This window comes from Buteo buteo, chromosome Z (assembly GCF_964188355.1).
Source record: "Buteo buteo chromosome Z, bButBut1.hap1.1, whole genome shotgun sequence".
Taxonomy (NCBI): Eukaryota; Metazoa; Chordata; class Aves; order Accipitriformes; family Accipitridae; genus Buteo; species Buteo buteo.
In genome coordinates, this window is record NC_134204.1 from 88859605 (window position 1) to 88878923 (window position 19319).

Consider the following 19319-nt stretch of genomic DNA (forward strand, 5'->3'; position numbering starts at 1 on the left):
CAGTAAAGGATCCCACCTCCCCTCTGCTGTGCCTCTGAGTCCATCCAGCGCCGCACAGGGCCCCCCCCTCCCCGCCGCCTCCCGAGCCCCCCATGGAGGGGGACACACGTCCTGGTAACCCACCCTGCTACCCCACGGGGACACCCAAGATGGCGGACTCCAGCGTACCGCACGCACTGGTACACTCAATATGGCGTTCGCTCCATGGCACCGCATGGGTGCAGGCATAGCGTGACCTCCCCAAGATGGCGACACCCGCTGTACGCCCAAGATGGCGACTCCAACGGTGGCATCTCCATTATGGGTGAAGCCACGCTGTGACCTTTCCAAGATGGCGGCGCCCGGACGGGACGTGGGTTGCCCTCACCCTCCTGGGCGGGGCTAACGGCGCCGCGGCCAATAGGACGGTTGCGTTAGGACGGAAGGCGCGTTGCCGTGGCAACCGGCCCCGGAAGTGCGTGAGGGGGAGGGAGAAGAGCGTTTGGGAGGGCAGCGCGCATGCGCGGCCCGTGGTGCGCAGCGCCGAGTACCGGGGGGGTGTGTGTAAATGGGGGTGCAGTGGGGGGATATGGGGGTGCAACGGGGAGTGGGATTGGGGGAAGGAGGGGATAAGGGAGTGCAATAACGGGGTGCAATGAAGGTGCCGTTGGGGGTTCAATGGGGGGGGGAGTGGGGAAATGGGGGGGAGGGGGTGCAGTGGGGGGATGGGGGGGACGAGGGTGCAATAACGGGGTGCAGGGAGGGGGTGCAATGGGGAGACAGGGAGGCGCAATGGGGGAGATATGGGGGTGTACTGGGGGGTGGAGAAATGGGGGGGCGTGGCAGGGGGAGAAGGGGGGTGCAATGGGGGGGTACCATGGGGGGTGCAATGAGGGGGTGGCCTGGGGCACTGGAGGGGGTTGCCCAGGGCTGTGGGCCCCCACCACCATCGTGTTGTTGTGTTCTCCCCCCCCCCATTTTGTGTCATCCCTCCCCAATTTTGTTGACCGTCCCATCCCCGCAGACGGGATCATGGCGGAGGTTCACGTCATCGGGCAGATTGTGGGGGCCAGCGGCTTCCCCCAGCGACGCCTCTTCTGCAAGTGGGGGCTGCACGCCGGTGAGCGGGGTCCCCAGGGGTTTGGGGGGGGGGTGTGTGACACCGCCTTGGCCTTGACCTCTGTATGTGTCATTGTTGTGTCCGTCATCCCCCCCCCCGGCATCGCAGGCGGCGCCTGGAAGCTGCTCTCGGGATTGGGGTCTGGGCAGACGCAGGTGGACGACCCCCAGGCGGACGACGTGGCTTATTGGTGTCACCCCCTCGACGTCCATTTTGCCACCAAGGGGCTGCAAGGTACCCTCTGTGTGTGTCGTCCCCCCCCGCCCCGAGTACCGTGTGCGTGTCCCCCCCCGTGTCCCTGACACCCCCGTGTGTGTGTCCCCCCCCAGGTTGGCCCAAGCTGCACCTGCAGGTCTGGCACCAGGACGGACTGGGGCGCAGCGAGGTGCTGGGTTACGGTTTTTGTCACGTACCGGCCACCCCTGGGTGCCACGCGTTGGCCTGCGTCACCTGGCGCCCGCGGGGGACCTGGCGGGAACGGTTGTGCCAGCGTTTGGTGGGGGGGGGACCCCAACTCCGAAACCCTGAAGCCGTCGCCGCCGGTGCCCCCGATCGCTTCCGCCTGCGTACCGAGGCCGCCGGCACTGTCCACCTGCAGCTGGGCGTCCTCCTCCGGCATTTCGGCCGTTACGGCGTCGAGTGCTAACGGGGTGGGGGGACGGGACGCTGTGGTTGTGTGCGTGTGTGTGTCCGCGGGATGGGACATTTGGGGTTCCCCCCGCCCCAGGACAGGACGTCAGGGTCCCCTGGGGCTGGGGATGCCGGGATCCCCCAGGGACGGAGGGGACAGGGTCCCCTGGGGATGGGACACGGGGGTCTCTGAGGTAGGGGGAGATGGGGTCCATGGGGGATGAGATACCAGGGTCCCCTGGGGACAGGGTCCCCCCCCAGGTGGGAAACATGGGCGTCCGCCCAGGACAGGACAGGGGGGGTCCCCAGGGATGGGATGCCAGCATCCCCCTGGGGTGGGACACTTGAGCCCCCCTGTCCCCCCGGGACAGGATACCGGGGTCCCTCTGAAGATGTCCCAGACTCCTGGGGACCCCCCCAGGTCTAGGTCCCACGTTGGAGGGGTGGGGGGGTGCGTTTTGCCGTGCGGTCCCCCCTGTGGCCCCCCTGCCATAAAGCTCTTTTTTACACCATGTCTGGTTTCCCTGTCATTTTGTGGGAGGGGAGGGGCGTGGATGTCTGCGACCCCCCTGACAGCGAGGCGGGGGGGGGGTCCAGGGGGTGGCAGGGAACCCTCCCCCACCCTCTTTTGGGGGGGGGGGGTCTTGGACACCCGCGTCCGCGACGGTGCGGGGGGAAAGAGGAAGTGTCCCAGACATCTGGGGGCGGGGGGGGAGTGTCCCGGACGCCTGGGTCCCTCCTGGGGGGGGTCTCGGTCCCTCCTGGGGGGGTCTCGGTCCTTCCCGGGGTTGGGGGGGCGGCGTCCCGACTGTTTTGGTGTCCGTCCCCCCCCCCCCCCCCCTTTGGGGTTGGGGGGGGTGTGTCCGCACCCCCTCCCGGCCCGTGACTCAGTTTCCCCTCCCGCCACCCCCGGCCGGGCCCCGCCGAGCGGAAGGCGGCGGCGGGAGGGGGGGGGGGGGGGGCCGGCCTCGGGTGTCGTGTCCCCCCCCCCCCCAAACCACCACCCCCCCACACTCCCCGCGGCGTTTCCTGGGTGGGGCAGCCCAGCTCCGCCACCACCGTCGGCCTCAAAACCCGCCGGGAGACCGGGACGGGGAACCGGGGAACCGGGATCGAGCAGCACCGGGAGAAAAAGGAGACCGGGGGCTGGGGGGGGGGGCGGTGCGTGGGAAGGCCGGTGCGTGTGCGCGGTGGGAGCAAAGTTGCGGGGTTCGGGCGGTGCGGGGGTGTCCAGGAGAGGGGTGGGTTGGGGGGGTGTGTGTGTGGGGGGGGTGTGCGCAGGAGGGGGGGTATCCCGGTTGAGGACCGGGGGGGTGGGGGGGGGGTGGGGGGGGTGGTCGCCGGTGCCGGGATGGAGCTGGCCGTGCTGCTGGCGCTGCTGGGGGCGGCCCGGGCGCTCTCCACGTGCCGTTCGCTGGACCTGGAGGCGGCGCGGAGGAAACGCATCGAAGCGGTTCGGGGACAAATTCTGAGCAAACTCCGGTTACCGGCACCCCCCGCCGAACCCCCTCCCTGGCCGTTACCGGAGGAGGTGCGGGCCCTTTACAACAGCACCCAGGAGCTGCTGCGCCAAAGGGCCAAGTCGCGCCCGCCCGACGACCCCGATGAGTATTACGCCAAGGAATTGCATCGTTTTCCCATGGAACCGCCCGGAGAAGGTGAGTGTGTGTGTGTGTGTGGGGGGGGGTCCTGGGGACCCTGGCTTGGGTCACCCGTGGGAGGGTGGCGGGAACGATGCTCGGGAGCTTGGGGGCTGCTGAGGGGGTGGCGGTAGCGATGCCCGGGTGGCTGGGTCGTGTGTCCCCCCCCTCCACTGCCTGGCCTGGATGCCTGGGTCCCCTCCAGCCCTGACACTTGGGTCCCCTCCAGCCCGGACCCTTGGGTACCCTCCAGTCCAGACCCTTGGGTCCCCTCCAGCCCCAATACCTGGGTGTCCAGCAGCTGGATGTCTGGGTGCCCCCTGGCCCAGACCCTTGGGTCCCCTCCAGCCCGGACCCTTGGGTCCCCTCCAGCCCCCATATACCTGGGTGCCTGGCAGCTGGACGTCTGGGTCCCCCTTGGTTCGGACACCTGGGTCTCTGCCGGCCAGGATGTCTGCATTCCCCCTCACCTGGACCCCCGTGTCCCCTCCTGGCCCCCCTGGCCAGGACCCCTGGGTCCCTTCCATCCCGGACGCCTGGGTGTCCAGATGCCCAGTAGCTGGACGCCTGGGTTCCCCCCCCACCGGCTGGACAACTGGGTGCCCCCCAGCCTGGACACCTGGGTTCCTTTGGGTTCCTTTCCCCCAGGCCAAATGCCTGCGTCCTCCCCCCCCCCAGCCCAGACTCCTGGGTGCACCCCTGGCCCAGACGCCTGGGTCGCGTCCCCCCCCCAGCTGGACGCCTGGTCCCCCCCAGCAGCTCCTCCCGGCCGCGGTGGCGCTCGGGGATGTGCCGGACGTTGTGGTTTGCTGAGTAATTCCCGGCTCTGAAGGAGCTTTGTTGAGCTTGAGGAGGCCTGGCTGGGCCCATGGTTCCCTGCTGGGGGGGGGTTGTGTGGGCACACCTGGGTCCCCTGGGCAGGGGAGGGGGGAGCGGTGCTAAGCTGTGTCCTTGGGGTGTCCAAGCTGTCCCCCCCCACCCCACTGCAGCCCCGTGATCAGGGTCCAGGCTCCACGTATGGGGCAGCTGGGAGAAAAGCAAACCACTGTGGCCATCACTCCGCTCCAGAGTGAATGGCACAGGGAAGCAGGCCTCGGTGGGCTGGCACCACGTGACAGCGCTGTCCCCACAGGCCCGCTGGAGCACTGGCGCCCGACGAGCCACAGCACCTTCTTCATCTTCAACACGTCGCGGGTACGGGCCGAGATCGGGCACGAAGCGCTGCTGCACCGGGCCGAGCTGCGGATGCTGCGGCAGGGGTCGAGCACCGAGAACCAGGGGGCCGAGCAGCGCCTCGAGCTCTACCAGGTGAGGACGGGGACACACGGGCACAGGGGACGCTGCGGCGGGAGGCGTGGGGACACAGCGACGAGGGACGGGGGATGCCACGGCCGTGGGGGACACCGGGTTTGGGGACCCGGCGGGTGTTGGGGGGGGCTCTGCAGCAGGAAGAGGCACAGGGATGGCGAGGGCAGAGGGGACGCGGCGGCTTTGGGGACCCCGCGGATGCGCTTTGGGGACGTGGTGGCTTTGGGGACCCCCCTGGCCACTGTTTGGGGACATGGTGGGGGGGTTTGGGGATGTGGTGAGGGGGCTTGGGGGCACGGTGGGGGGGTTTGGGGACACGATAAGGGGGTTTGGGGGGACCCCCTTGCCCCGCGGATGCATCCTGGGGATGCGGGGGATGTTTTGGGGACACCCCCCCCCATCCACGGCGTTGGGGACGCAGGGCTACGGCAACGCCTCGTGGCGGTACCTGCACGGGCGCTCGGTGCAGGTGACGAAGGAGGAGGAATGGCTCTGGTTCGACGTCACCGACGTCGTCAAACAGTGGCTCAGCAGCAGCGGTAAGTCCGGGGGGGGGTCCCGTCCCCGTGTCTCCCCCTTCCCCAACCCCATCCTCAAGGACCCCCCATGGCCTTTCTCACCACCCCCCCCAATCCCGCAGAGTCCCTGGGCATGTTCAAGCTGAGCGTCCACTGTCCCTGCGAGCAGGGTCCCGGTGCCACCAACAACATGCGCATCACCATCGAAGGTACCGCGGTTTTGGGGGGGGGAGTATGTGTGGGGGTCTCCTGTGTCCCCGTCCCCGGTGCCAGCCCTTCTCCCCGCAGGCTTCGAGCAGCAGCGAGGGGACATGCAGGGCATCGCCAAGAAGCGCCGGCGGGTGCCCTACGTCCTGGCCATGTCGCTGCCCCCCGATCGTGCCAACGACCTCCACAGCTCCCGCCGCCGCCGCGCCCTCGACGCCGAATACTGCTTCGGGTCAGCACCCCCCCCTCACCCCCCCCATCCCTGCCCCGGGAAGCCTGGGTGTCCCCCCAAATGTTTCGGTCCCCCCAGAGATGCTCAGGTTCCTCTTGAGGAGGGCTCAGGGTCCCTCAGATGTTTGGGTCCGCCCAGAGGGGGCTGGGACCCCCAGAGACACCCAGGTCTCCCAGAAACACCCAGGTGCCCCCCAGTGAGGACTGGAGACCCCCAGAGATGTCCAGATCCCCCCCAGAGAGGGCCAGGGGCCCTCAGAGACACCCAGGTCTCCCCCCAAGAGAGGGCTGGGGTCCCCCAGAGACATCCAAGTCCCCCCCAGAGAGGGCTGGGGATCTCTAGAGACACCCGGAAAACCCTGGAGACACCTGGGGGTCCCCCAAAGACACCCAGGTCCCCCCAGAGACAGCCAGGTCCCCCAAAAACACCCTGATCCCCCTCAGAGAGGGCTGGGGTCCCCCAGAGATGCCTGGATCCCCCCACCCCAGAGAGGCCTGGGGACCCCCAAAGACACCCAGGTCCCCCCTGGGGAGGGCTGGGGACCCCCAGAGACACCCGGATCCCCCCCAGGGATCCTGAGAGACCCCCAGGGCTCCCCTGAGGAGGGCTGGAGAGACCCAAGTTTCCCACACACACACCTCCCAGGGAGGGCTGGGGACCCTTAGGGACCCCCAGATCCCCCCCTGGGGAGGGTTGGGGACCCCCAGGGACATCCATTTCCCCCCCCCCCCCGCCCAGGACGGAGGAGAAGAACTGCTGCGTGCGGCCGCTGTACATTGATTTCCGTAAGGATCTGCAGTGGAAGTGGATCCACGAGCCCAAGGGCTACATGGCCAACTTCTGCATGGGGCCCTGTCCCTACATCTGGAGCGCTGACACCCAGTACACCAAGGTGGGCTGGGGGGGGGGGCATGCACACACACACACAGCACCCCCCCCGGGGTATCCCTTGAGGGTGGCAGGGGGCTGGGACCCTTGGGGAAAGGTGGGATGGGTCTGGGGGTCTCTGGGGAGAGGGGGAGGACGTGGGTTCCAGATGTTTGGGTGCCATTGGGGAGAAAGGGGGGGACACACCTGGGCCCCCTGGGGAGAAGGGGGGGGCCGGGGGGTCCCTCTGAAGAGTGTGGGGGTGCCTTGTGTCCCCTGGGGAGAGGAGGGGTGGGGGTCCCAGACATTTGGGTCCCCTTGGGGATAACAGGGGGACACACACCTGGGTGCCCTGGGTGTGTGTGGGGGCCCCTTGGAGAGTGGGGGATCTTGGGGAGAGGGGGATGTGGGTCTGGGGGGGGGGGTCCTGGACCCCCATCTCCAGGGTTGGGACGATGCAGGACAGGAGGGAGCCGAGGGGCATACACTGGGGTCCCCAGGGTGTTCCCCTGGATCTGGGGAGGAGGCAGGTGCTGTGCCCCCCCTGGAAGATCCCTGACACGGCAGGGAATGACCCCCCCCTCTTTACAGGTGCTGGCGCTGTACAACCAGCACAACCCGGGGGCTTCGGCGGCGCCGTGCTGCGTCCCCCAGACCCTCGACCCCCTCCCCATCGTCTACTACGTGGGGCGCAAGGCCCGGGTGGAACAGCTCTCCAACATGGTGGTCCGCGCTTGCAAATGCAGCTGACACCCCCCGCCTCTAAAACCCCCCCAACCCCGGCGCCGTCCCAACACCCCGACACCTCCCCATCCCCTCCTTCTCCCCTGGCGCCTCAGCAAAAAAAAAAAAACTTATTTAATTTTTAGCCGATTCTTCCTTTTTTTGGGGGGGGGGGAATGGGGACGGGGATGTTTTGGCTCAGCTTCTGCTTTTTTGGCGGCGTTCTGGCCCCCGCGGGGGCGGAAGGGCCCCGGGACAGGATAAAAATATCCTTCCGGAGGAGGGGGGGGCAGGAAACGGCCCACCAGCCCCCCCCAGGGATGGGGGGCACACGAGGGGGGATCCGGTGCCTTGTGGACCCAGGTGTCCGGGGCCGGCAGCCACCCACGGGGACCCACAGCGACTCATCGCCGGGGTGTGGGGCTGTGGTTGAAGCCGTGTGTGTGTGGGGGGGGGTCCAGATGCCTGAGGACCCCCCCTCCCTCGCTGCCTCCCCAGGCCTGTGAGCCACAGACACATGCGTGGGGGGGTCAGGAGGAGCTGCGAAACCACAGGAGCCCAGCCCAGACGCCAGGGAAGTGTGTGTGTAGGGGGGGATGTGTGGGGTGACCACCCCCTGCCGTGGGGTGACTCAAGGGGCCCCCCCCCGGGCGATGACAAATGCAGGGTGAGGTCACCCCCCACACACACCCCCCCTGGGGCTTCCCTGCTGAAAACACCCTGTCTGTGCACCCCACGTGTTCTGTATGATGTCCCCCCCCCCGCCACTGCTGCCCCACACCACCAGCCTCAGGGCAGGAGGGGGGGGTGGTTTGGGAGAGGGGGGGCCCTACTCGAGCTGGGGGGCATCGCTGGGTTCCTCCTCGTCGAAGTAACGCTCCTCGGCATCCCGTGAGACGATATCCAGGTTGTCCAGGTCGGGGTTCTCATCCACCTGGCTATGAGGGGGGTGGGGAAATGACAAGGGGGGAACTCAGCAGCGGGAGCCAAGCATCTGGGCCCCCCCCCGCCCCCCGCCAAAACCCCACGGGAGTGTCACCTGTAGTCAAAGTCCCCGTCCTCCCCGTCCAGGAAGCGCTGGTACATGCGGCTGGTGAATTCCTCCCGCAGCATCGCCCGTTCGGCCGCGTCGGGCACCCAGGGGTCCGGTGAGGAGTCCCCCTCCTCATCTGGAAGGGGAGGACAGAGAGGTGTGAACCCCCCCATCCTGCCATGTCATGCTAAGATATTCCCACCCCCCCCCAAAATCCTTGGGGTCCCCCCCCTCGCCCCGGCTGACCTCCACTGTCGCCGTCCCGCAGGCGCTGCCGGCGCAGGCGTTGCTGCACAGCTGCCTCCTCCACCGAGCGCAGCAGCAGCCCCGTCAGAGACTGGGGGCCTGGGGGGGTCCCCAAGGGGTGGGGGGTGATGGAGGGGTCCCCCAGGAGGGGTTCGGCACCCCGATATTGCCCGATGTAGTGCTGGTAGAGCAGAGGTTCCCGTGCTCGCATCTCCTCTTCGCTGAAGTACTCCCCGCCTGTGAGGGGGGAAGGGAGAGAATGGGGATCAAAATGGGGGGCGGGGGACCCTGAAACCCCAGGAGAAATGGTGGACCCCCCCAAAGACAAAGGGGAAATGGGGGACCCCACACACTCAAAGGAGAATGGCACCAAAGACCAAGGGGAAATAGGGGACAGCCTCGAAACGCCAGGCAAAATGGGAGGGGACCCCAAACATAAAAGGAACTGGGGGGGGGGAAACCCCAGGAGAAATGGGGGACCCCAAACCCAAAGGGGAATGGGGGCCCCAAAAACCCATGGGGGAAAGGGGGGAGTCAACCCTAAGCCCCAGGGGTATTAACAGGATCCTGAAACCCCAGGGAGGACCCCCAAAGCCCGAGGGGAAATGGGGAGACATTGAAACCCCAGGGAAAATGGGGGGGACCCCAAACCCGGGGGGGGGGGCTGGGGGACTCAAAACCCAAAAGGAAATGGGGGACCCCAAAAATCCATGGGGAAAAGGAGGTCCCAAAACCTGAAGAGGAATGACAGGGGGTGTGTGTGCTAAACCCAAAAAGAAATGGGGGACCCCACAGCCAAAATAAAGGGACCTTGAAACACTGGGGAAAAATGGGGGACCCTAACCCCAAAGTGGACTGGGGGGGACAGGACCCCAAAGCCCAAGGGGAAAATGGAGGGGGGGGATCCTGAAACACTAGCGGAAATGGGGGACCCCAAATCCAAAGAGGAATGGGCGGGGGGTGGGAGGCTCAAAACCCAAAAAGAAATGGAAGACCCCAAAATCCAAGGGAAGATGCGGGGGGGGGGCCCAAAGCTGAGAGAGGAGTTAGGGGAACTCCAAAGCCTGCAGAAAACCGGGGGGGGCCCAAAGGGAACCTGGGGACCCCCCTCATGAGCCCTGGAGGAGCACGTGGGGACCTGAGGGAATTCCTGGGGGGTTTTGGGACCTGACAGGAACCCCCCCGCTGGGGCGTCGGGGATGCCATAAGGATGTTACGGACACCCCTCCCCACCGGGGGACATCAGGAAACCCCCCCGGGGACGTCAGGGACCCCCCCCAGACCTTGGATGAGCTGTCGCAGAGCGGCGTAGCGGCGGTTGCGGAGGTGGGTTCGGGCAGAGGGGCGGCGGGGACGCCCCAGGGGGCCGATTTCGGGGCGCCAGCGCTCAGCCCCCATCCCCCCAGGAAAGCTTTCGAGGAAAAGGGGATCCTCATCCGCCGTGGGGTCCCCCGTCGGGGAAGGGGGGTCCTGCTTCGTCACGCTGGAGTCCCACTGAGGTGACACGGGGTCCCGTGGGGGGGACGTGGGGTCCTTTTTCGACATTTTGGCGTCCCGCTTTGATATTTTGGGGTCCCGCTTTCTCACTTTGGGTTCCGACGTCGCAGCAAAGTCTCTCTTCGGGGACACGGGGTCCCGCTTCAACATTTTGGGGTCCCGTTCCGCTGGGGGGTCCTGCTCTGGGGACAAGGGGTCCCCCTCGGTCGCTGCGGGGTCCAGCTCCTGCTCGGTGACACTGGGATCCCCCTCGGTTTTGGGGTCCCACCCCGCCACAGGCTCTGGCTCCACTGCCATGGCGGGGAGGGGGCGCTGGGTTTCGGTTTTGGGGTGCCCCTCAGCTGCTGGTGGGCACTGCCTGGGGATGAGGGGGCACCATTAGCACCCTCCCTGGAGACTGGGGCGGGACACCAAAGGGATGTGGGGGGACCCCAAGGAAGAGGGAGGGTCCCCAAGGGACTAGGGGGGTCCTAAAGCCTGAGAGGAGGCTCGGGGGGAGGCACCCCAAATCCTGCAGGGAAGGGGGGGAAACAACACCTCAGGGGACCCCAAAGACCTCACAGAATGGGGGGGGACCCCTCAGGGGACCCCAAAGGCCTCAAGGAAGCAGGGGGGACATTTCAGGGGACCTCAAAGGCCTCACAGAATGAGGGGAGAGGAACCCTCCAGATCTCTCAGGAAAGGGGGGGACCCCTCAGAGGACCCCAAAAGCCTCAGGGAAAGGGGGACACATCTCTGGGGACCCCAAAGGCCTCACAGAATGAGGGGGGGGACCCCCGAATACCTCATGAAAAGGGGGGGGTATGGGACACACACCTCAGTGGACCCCAAAGGCCTCACGGACTGAAGGGAGACCTCCCCCCCGCTCAGAAGACCCCAGATCCCTCAGGAAAGCGGAGGAACGACCCCCAGGGGGACCCCAAATCCCTCAGGGAAGTGGGGGGGGGGCGGCGGGGGACGGTACACCCCTCATGGATCCCCAGACCCTTCAGGTAAGGCGGGGAAAACGCCGCAGGGACCCCCGAGAACCGTGACCCACAGAGCTGGGGGACTCCCGCGGGTCTTGGGAGGGGAGGTGGGAATCAGGGGGTGGGGGGGGTGGGGTGTCCCCGGGCCCCCCCAAACTCCATCAACCCCCCCCCCCCCCCCCCCCGGACGCAACCCGGCCCCGTTTAAATGCGACACCGCCCCCGCGCGCCCGCGCCTCACCCGCCGCCGCCTCCGTCCCGCTCGCGCGTCACTTCCGGCGCACCCAACTTCCTTCCCCCCTCTCCCCCCCGAACCCCGCACCGAACGTTCCGCGACGCTTCGGTTCCCCCCCCGGACTCCGCGGGGGTCAAAGGTCAGGGGTCGAAAGCCAAAAAAGCCCCAATTCACCCCAAAACGGCAGGGGATGAAAGAGGCGAGACGGGCAGGGGCCAAGCGCTGGCCGGGGGCAATTTTTCTCTTTTTTTTTTTTTTGTTGTTGTTGTTGTTGTTTTTAACTCTTTTCTTTCCCTTCCTCCACAGAGGGGGGGCGGTAGTAAAAACCAAAGGCCAACCCCCCATCCCAAAACACTCCAAAATGGGGGAAAAAAACCCAAAATTCCTGTAAAACAGCCCCCTAGAAGGGAGGGGGGAGCAATAAGGGAGGGGCGCCCAGAAGGGCCCAATGAGGAGGGTGTGGAGGCAGGAAAAATGGGGAAAAACAGGTGAAAACAAGGGAGTCAAAAATAAGGAAAATGGGGCCAAATGGGGGGAAAACAGCCCAAAAAGGGAAATGTGGCCCAAAAAAGAGGTTGAGGGGGTGACCCAAAGCAGGGGAGGCTCCAACCACCCGAGTCTCTTTTTGAGGTTAAAAATAATTTTTTTTCCTTTTTTTTTTTTTTTTTTTTTTTAACAGACGGCAAGAGTGGGGGGGAAAAACAAAACAAAACAAAACCAAAAAAACACAAAATCCCATAACGTTTTGGGGAGGGGAAGGTGGGGAGACACACACACGGGGGGGGGGGGAGAGGGAGGTGTGGGGGGGATCACTGGGCGCTAGCCCCCCCCTGGGAGCTGCCGTAGCCGCTGTAGTCATAGGTGCCGTAGTAGGGGGGCCAGGGACCCTGGTGCTGGTAGTACTGGCTCCACTGCTGGGCATACTGGGAGGGGGGAGAAAAGGGGGGCGTGAGCACCCCCATATCCCCCCCCCCTCCAAAACCCTGTTGCTGAGAAAAGGGGGGTTCTGTCCCCAAATCCTATCACTGTTGCCTTAAAAAAGGGGGGTTTCCCCATCCTTAACCTCAGCCTTCAGAAAATGAGCGTTTCTGCCCCCCCCAAAACCACTGGTGCCCTCCCCAAAAGGTTTTTTTTCCACCCCAAAATCCCTTCCTCACCCTCCCAAAAAGGGGGGCTTCTGTCCTCAATTCCCTTCCCTCCCAAAAAGGGGTTATCACCCCCAAATCCCTTCTTTGTCCTCCCAAGGTGGGTTTTTTTTACCCCAAAATTCCATGCCCTAGGTCCCAAAAAGGAGTGTTTTACCCCCAAATCCCATCCCCTTCCTCCCCAAAACCCATCTCCATCCTCCCAAGAAGGGGTTTTCTTCCCAAAATTCCATCCCCTTCCCCCCCAAAATTAGCCTTTTCCTCCACAAAAACACATCCCCATCCTTCGAAAAAATAAGTTTCACCCCAAAACCCCATCCTCCTAAAACATACAAGTTTCACCCCAAAACCCCATCCTCTTCCTCCCCAAATTGGCATTTTACTCACACAATCCAATCCATATCCTCCCAAAAATGGAGTTTCTACCCCCAAACCCCATCCCTGTCCTCCCAAAAAGGGGCTATCACCCCAAAATCCCATCCCCTTTCCCGACAAAACCGGCCTTTTCCTCCCCAAAAGCCCATCCCCACCCTCCCAAAAAAAAGTTTCAACCCCAAACCATATCCTCTCCCTCCCCAAATTAGTGTTTTCCTCCCCAAAACCTCATCCCCATCCTCCGAAGCAGAGTGTTTCACTCCAAAAACCTCACCCCTGTCTTCCCCAAATCAGCAATTTCCCCTCCCCAAATCCCCCTTCCTCCCACAAAACGCGTTTTACCCCGAAATCCCCCCTCCTCCCACAAAATGCGTGTTTTACCCCAAAATTCCCCCCCCTCCTCCCACAAAACGTGTTTTACCTTGAAATCCCCCCTCCTCCCACAAAATGCATGCTTTACCCCAAAGTCCCACCCCCACTCTCCCCAAAACCCAAAGTTTCACCCCAACAACCCCCCAAATCACCATTTCCACACCCCCCCCCCCAAACATTGGGGTAGTTTTTTTTTCCCCTCCCCAAAACGCTGAGGTTTTTTTTCCCCCTCCCCAAAACGTCGGGATTGTTCTTCCCCTCCCCAAAATGCTGTTTTGGTTTTTTTTTTTCCCCTCCCGAAGTGCCCCCCCGCACCTGCTGGTACTGCCCATAGCTCTGCCCATAGCTCTGCCCGGTGGGCGGGGGGGGCTGGGGGTAGCTCTGCCCGTAGCCGCCATAGCTGCCGTAGCCGTAACTGGGGGGGTTGTAGCCACCCTGGCCGTAGCCGCCCTGGGAGGGGTAGGGGGGAGCATGGTTAGAACCGGGGTGAGGGTGCTGGGTGGGGGGGCACCCCTGGTTTAGGGGGATGTGGGAGGGGGGTACCTGCTGCCCTTGGCTGTAGCTGGGGGGGGCTGCGCCGGCCGGGGGGGTACTGCCGCTCGCCTTGTAGCCGGTCGTGCCGCGAGCCGGGCTGTAGCCGCCGGCGGGTTGGGCGTTACGGTTGTAACCGCCCCGGTTGTTGGCGGAGGAGTCCCGGTTGTTGCTGCCCCAGCGGTTGGAGGTGTAACCGCCGCGGTTGAATCCTACGGGAACGGGGCGGGGGGAAAGCGGGAGGTGGGGGGCACACAAAATGGGGTAAAGAGCAGGGGGGGGATTTTGGGGAGGGGTCCCTTACCTGTGCCAGTGCCGCCGTTGCCTCCGCCACCGCCACGGAAGCCGGCTCCACCGCCGCCGCGGTTCTGGAAACCACCCCGCGTAGTGGTCGCGGTGTTCCCCCCGCGACCGTCGAAACGTTGGAAACCGCCGCCACGACCGCGGAAAGCAGGGGGGCGTCCGCCGCCTCCGTCAAAACGTTTTTCGGGGGGTGGTCCGGCGTTCCTGCCCTCCTCGTTGTACTGCCGGACCAACGCCTCCGCCTCCTCCCGCTGTAGCTCCACATACAGCACCGCGTCCAGGAATTCGCCCGCCTCCGGCAGCGTGAAATTGGCTAAAACAGATGAAAACACTAAAAAAAAAAAGCCCCCCCCCCTCCCCAAAAAAACCCCTCCCATGCCAAGGGTCCCACCTTTCATCTCCAGCACGGCGTGATCCGGCACGTCTTTCCCCTCCTCGTCGGTCCGTTTGACGGTGCGGTCCCTCAGGTCCTGGTCGGTGGGACAGATGACGATGGCCTTACGCTGGAAACCCTCAAAGGGACGCATTTTTCGGCGCTGGGCCGAGCCGTAGACGTTGGTCTGCCGGTGGGAACGGCAGAAAAAGGTTATTGCTGGTTTGGGAGGTTTTGACTTTTTTTTTTTCCCCTCCTTCCTCCCCAAAAACACCCAGAGGTAATTCACCCTAAACCAGAGGGAGCAGGGAAAGAAACACCCGTTTTAGACAATTCCCTTGTCCCACGCGGCACAGGACCATTTTGGGGAAAAAAGCAGCTTTTGTCTTCTAAATAGAAGTTTTCAGCGGGGAACAGAGCAGGGACGGGGAAGGGAGAGCATACAGCAAGAGATTGAGACGCTTTTTGGGGACGCTGGGTATCACCCGTGGGTTGGGCTCAGTTTCCTGGTGAGGGGGACGCAACACCGAGGGGTGTGGGATGGCAAGGGATGTCCCGTGGCAGGCACAGCGAGGGATGTAGGAATGGGAGGACGGTGACAGACATCCCGTGCCGGGGACAGCGAGGAATGTGGGGATGAGAGGACCCCGAGGAACGTGGGGACAGGAACACTGAGGAATATCCCACCCTGGGGGGAAGTCCCATGTCGGGATGGAGATGTCCCTGCCACCCTACCTGATCGAGGATATAATTGCGTTTCTTGCGGGCGGCAATCTGGATGAGGCGGTTGAGGCACTGCGTTGCTTGCTGGATGAGGACGTCCCAGCGTCCCGCGTAGTTGCGCTGGCGCCGGAGACCCATCACCTGGGGAAGAGGGGACGGTGATGCCGGTTGGGGGCCCGGCAGGCACGGCGGAGGGGACGTGGGTGATGCCTTACCCTCATTTTATCCATGATGGCATTGGTTCCCAGGATGTTGTACTTCTTGGAAGGGTTGGCGGCCGCGTGCTTGACAGCCCACGTCGTCTTCCCCGCGGCAGGCAAGCCCACCATCATCAGGATCTGGGTGGAAAGAGGCAGCATTGGCGTCACGGCTAGGCCCCGCGCCGTCATCTCTTTTCCCTCCTCCAACCTCATCCTGGCAGCTCCGCACCTCGCACTCGGCTTTGCTCTTAGGACCAAGAGTGCCACGGACGCGCTCGGCCACAGGCAGGTGTTGGATGAAGGTGAAACCGGGTGGGACGGAGAAATAGGTGTCTTCTCTCTGCCCGAAGTTGAACTCGATGGCGCAGTTCTTCACCAAGACGTGGGGGAAGAGGGCCCGGCCGCCCAGCAGCTCCTTCCGCACCCGATAAGCCACCCCCAACCATTTGCCGTTCTTCATGAAGGACATCTCCACCTCTTCCCCGCACTCAAAGTCCTGCGGTGGGGATGGTGGTGAGACCCCTGAGGCGGGGGGTGGCGGGGCTGGGCATGCCGGTGGGACACAGGGGACGGCGAGGGGACTCACCACCAAGCAGGCGATGACGTCATTTTCAGCGAAGGTTTCCCCATAGTTTTCGAATTTGCAGTTAGTTGACTTCTTGCCGGTGCCACCATAGCCATAGGAGAAAGGTTCCTCACCTGGGTAGGGGGGTGGAACGGCCGGGCCGCGCTCAGGCTGGGGGGAGAGCCCCCCACCACCGCAGACCCCAAAACCCCAGTGGTGGCAGCTGCCTGCACCCTTACCCAGCTGGGTGCTACAGGAATCCAGTGACCAGCCCACCCGCACCACGTGGGGGTCTGGCTCGGTAGAAGGCAGGTGCTTAACGGAGATCTCCTCATTAACCTGGGAAGAGAGATGGAGTCGGGGACGTCGTCGCTGGCACCGGGACGCCTCGGCGGGACCCAGCGTCGCTCACCTTCATCTCGTAGCAGACGCGGCCCTGCCGCGCGCCGTAGGTGGCACGGGCGCCCGACCAGAGGTAGGCGAAGCCCTCGATGGTGAGGGGATAGCCGCTGTACCGGTCCCGGGCGACTTTGAAGTGCAGGTCGCAGTTGTCTGGAGGTAAGGGGTGGAAGCCACATGTCAGGCTCCCCAACCAGGGAAGGGGGGGGGGGGGTTTCTCCTGCCACCCCCCCGCCGCTTTTCGGGGCACTCACAAGTATCGATGGCCACCAGCGTGTCGTCAAAATCCTCCTCATCATCCTCGGCAGGCGGCTGCGGCGAGCGGCCCCTGGAGCGGAAACAAGGAGGACTCAGCACGGCAGAGGGGCGAACGCACTGAATTGTGGGACACCAGATTTCAGGGAGCACTCACCTCTTGTCCTCGCGGTGCTCGTAATAACCCCGGCCCCGCTGCTCCTCGTACGGCCGTTTGCGGGGCTGCGGTGGCGGCAGCCGGGGCTGCGAGGGGTCCGGCGCGCTGTAGCCGCCCGGGGGAGCGTTGTAGGTGGGGGGGACAGGGGTGCTGTAGGCGGCGGGGGGAGCACTGTAGGCAGGGGGGGTGCTGTAGGTGGGTGGGGGAGTGCTGTAGGCAGGAGGGGTGCTGTAGGCGGCGGGGGGAGCGCTGTAACCTGGGGCCGGGGTGCTGTAGCCGGCCGGCGGCGCGCTGTAGGCAGGAGCGGTGTAGCCGGTCGGCGGTGCGCCGTAACCGGCCGGGGGTGCGTTGTAGGTGGGGGGTGGGGGGATGTTGTAGGGGGGAGCGGGTGTGCTGTAGTTGGGAGGGGGAACGTTGTAGGCGGGAGCAGGGGGCTCTTCAGGCTTTGTTTCTGGCAGCTTCATCTCTGCGGGAGGAACAGCGAGCGGCGTGGAAACAGTGGAAGCCAGGCCGGCACAGCCACGGTGCTGCTGGTGGGCCCCCCCGACCCTTACCTTGGTGCAGGACAGGGTGTTCTTGGTCCAACGCTCTCCTCTCGTAGCCGGGCTCTGCGTCTGGCTTGAGGCCGCTATGCTCGTATGGCTGGTAGCCCTGGGGCTCGCTCGTGTGGCTGTTGGTGTCGATGCCATCTTCAAAGCCAGGGAGAAAAAAGCAGGAAATAAGTCAGGTGTTACCGGTTTATTTGGAGAAGAGGACAGACAAGGCGGGAGGGGGACTTGGCGGGCGTCTGCGGCCCCGCGGGGACGATCAGAACCAGTGCGGGACGAGGGATCCGGCATCCCGCTCGTGGGGTCACCCCGAATTCGCCGAGGGGATCCCCGGCACGGCGACCAGCGAGTCCGCGCCCCGATGGGCACCTGTGGCAGAAGGGTTTGGTTTTTAAACTTGAAGCACTTGGCAAGAGCAGCATGAGGGGAAACGGCCACCAGCACAAGAATGGCAGCGACAACAGAGAGCTGCTCCCCGCATTGGGCACGCCGGCCCCCCGCCGCCTCCTTACCCCCCTGACCCACAGCTGTGGCAGCAAAGCCTCCCCTTGGGCTCCCTGAACTGCTTTAGGGGCAACAGCATGCTCAGGGGCAGATGAAACCCACCTAGGGTCTCCTCTAGATCAGAACTGGCCGGGGTGGGGGGGGACGATGATGCTGGAATATGGCTCAGCCCCACACTGATGGGGGGGCCCTGCTTGGCCCCAGCAGCTCTCAGGGAAGTGAAGCCGCTGTCAGGGGTGCCCAGAGCGTGGGGGAGGCAACTGGGGACCCTGGAAGAACCCAAAACCGGGAGGGCGGGGGGGGGGGGGGGGGCAGGTCCCTGCGTGAGGAGGGGAGAAGGTGGGGGGGAAATGGGGGGACAGACCCCCTCAGGGAGAGGACAGTAGAAGGACCCCACCTGAAAGAAGTGGGAGGGGGACGAGGTAATCGGGCCCCTGAGGGAACGGAGGGACCGGCGTCAGGGAAAGGGGCACAGGGCCCCTCAGGGAAGGGGGGACCGGGGAGTCGGGCCCCTCAGGGAAGGGGGGCCGGGCCCCTGGAGGAGGGGGCGAGCCCAGCCCCGCCGGGGGCCACCGGAGAGGGAGCAGGGAGGGGGCCCGACCCGACCCGACCCGTCCCTCAGCGCGGGGCCCCGGGCACCCCACGGCCCTTACAGTGTCCGTCGGGGGCCGGGTCCCCGCCGGCCGCACCGGGCCCCCGCCGGGCATCCTCCGCCTCCAGAGCCGCCTGCAACCGTTCGGCCAGCTCGGCCTTGAGGCCACGGGTGTCCAGGCCGCGGCGGCCCAGCTCCTCCTTCAGCTCGTTGACCCGCAGCCGCCGCACGTCCATGGCCCCGTCGCTCAACGCCGCCGCGGCCCGGCCATCGAGGCGCCACCGACGGGCCCGGCTCAAAATGGCCGCCATCGCCCTCCTCCCCTCCCCGGCCCGCGCCGCTCTGCAAGACGCGCCGCCATTGGTCCACCGCCGTCCCGCCGCTTGTAACGCGCCTCTCCATTGGGCAGCACGCTGTCCCCGCCCCTCCGCGCCGGCCCCGCCTCTCTCGCCCAGCTCCCGCTCAGTCCCGCTTTGCAAAGCGGGCGCTCATTGGGCGGCAGTGGGAGTTGCGCTGTAACGCGGCTCTTCATTGGCTGGAAGGACGTTTGTCTCCTCCCCCTGGGCCGCTGGGGCCAGCCCCCGGGAGCCGTCTTGATTGACACAGGGAGAGGGCGGGCTCACGCGGCCTTCTGGCCAATAGTGGCGAGAGCGACCCCGCGCCTGCCTGCGCTTCCATTGGCTGGCTTCCCTGCCTGTCAGGGTAGGGGCGAGCCCACAGGGAAGGCGCTCACTTCCCACTGGCTGCTTTCGCATGGAGGGCGGGGCGACCCCAGCCCGGCTCTCATTGGCGGGCCGGGAGCCGTGCTGCCGTCCCCCATTGGCGGAGCCGCGGGCGGGCTGGGGCGGGCGCGACACCATTGGGGGAACCCCGGCGGCGTCTACGCGTGCTACCGCCCTGCGCTGCCTAGCAACGAGTGCCGACCTCCTATTGGCTGGCGGGCGGGAAGCGCCGCATTCCCATTGGCCGAATCCCGGGCGCTTTGGGCCCGAACCCCAAATCCCGCCCCCCGTGCCCACCCACGCCCCCCCGCGTGCCCCCCCGCCCCCCCCCCAGCCCCCCAAAGCAGCCGAG

General features: G+C 65.4%; 4 protein-coding genes across 7 annotated transcripts; 2 read left to right on the top strand and 2 right to left on the bottom strand.

The window, feature by feature from the left end:
- The first annotated feature begins 40 nt into the window (after positions 1–40).
- Positions 41–2235, top strand: B9D2 (B9 domain containing 2). 4 transcript variants are annotated; one of them, XM_075020206.1, is made up of 4 exons: positions 41–179; positions 1004–1099; positions 1208–1333; positions 1429–2235. In XM_075020206.1, the coding sequence occupies exons 2-4, from the start codon at positions 1012–1014 to the stop codon at positions 1743–1745; spliced, it is 531 nt and encodes a 176-aa protein (XP_074876307.1). In that variant the 5' UTR covers positions 41–179; positions 1004–1011; the 3' UTR covers positions 1746–2235. The 4 variants fall into 4 exon arrangements, with proteins under 4 accessions (XP_074876307.1, XP_074876304.1, XP_074876306.1 ...); XM_075020203.1 differs by lacking the exon at positions 41–179 and adding an exon at positions 312–454; XM_075020205.1 differs by lacking the exon at positions 41–179 and adding an exon at positions 476–537.
- Positions 2236–3045: 810 nt separating this feature from the next.
- TGFB1 (transforming growth factor beta 1) lies at positions 3046–7369 on the top strand. The gene is made up of 7 exons (XM_075020333.1): positions 3046–3387; positions 4502–4677; positions 5099–5216; positions 5318–5404; positions 5484–5634; positions 6373–6526; positions 7093–7369. Exons 1-7 carry the CDS (start codon positions 3081–3083, stop codon positions 7249–7251), a joined length of 1152 nt encoding a protein of 383 aa, XP_074876434.1. The 5' UTR covers positions 3046–3080; the 3' UTR covers positions 7252–7369.
- Positions 7361–11261, bottom strand: CCDC97 (coiled-coil domain containing 97). Its single transcript, XM_075020334.1, has 5 exons — positions 11210–11261; positions 9787–10358; positions 8504–8740; positions 8264–8393; positions 7361–8162 (listed from the first exon to the last, which is right to left on the bottom strand). The coding sequence occupies exons 2-5, from the start codon at positions 10295–10297 to the stop codon at positions 8054–8056; spliced, it is 987 nt and encodes a 328-aa protein (XP_074876435.1). The 5' UTR covers positions 10298–10358; positions 11210–11261; the 3' UTR covers positions 7361–8053.
- Positions 11262–11819: 558 nt separating this feature from the next.
- On the bottom strand, positions 11820–19217 carry HNRNPUL1 (heterogeneous nuclear ribonucleoprotein U like 1). The gene is made up of 15 exons (XM_075019611.1): positions 18307–19217; positions 17156–17290; positions 16602–17067; positions 16444–16517; positions 16203–16342; positions 16030–16129; positions 15812–15924; positions 15455–15721; positions 15241–15363; positions 15038–15166; positions 14321–14489; positions 13931–14242; positions 13639–13838; positions 13411–13545; positions 11820–12126 (listed from the first exon to the last, which is right to left on the bottom strand). Exons 1-15 carry the CDS (start codon positions 18554–18556, stop codon positions 12013–12015), a joined length of 2727 nt encoding a protein of 908 aa, XP_074875712.1. The 5' UTR covers positions 18557–19217; the 3' UTR covers positions 11820–12012.
- Positions 19218–19319: the final 102 nt, after the last annotated feature.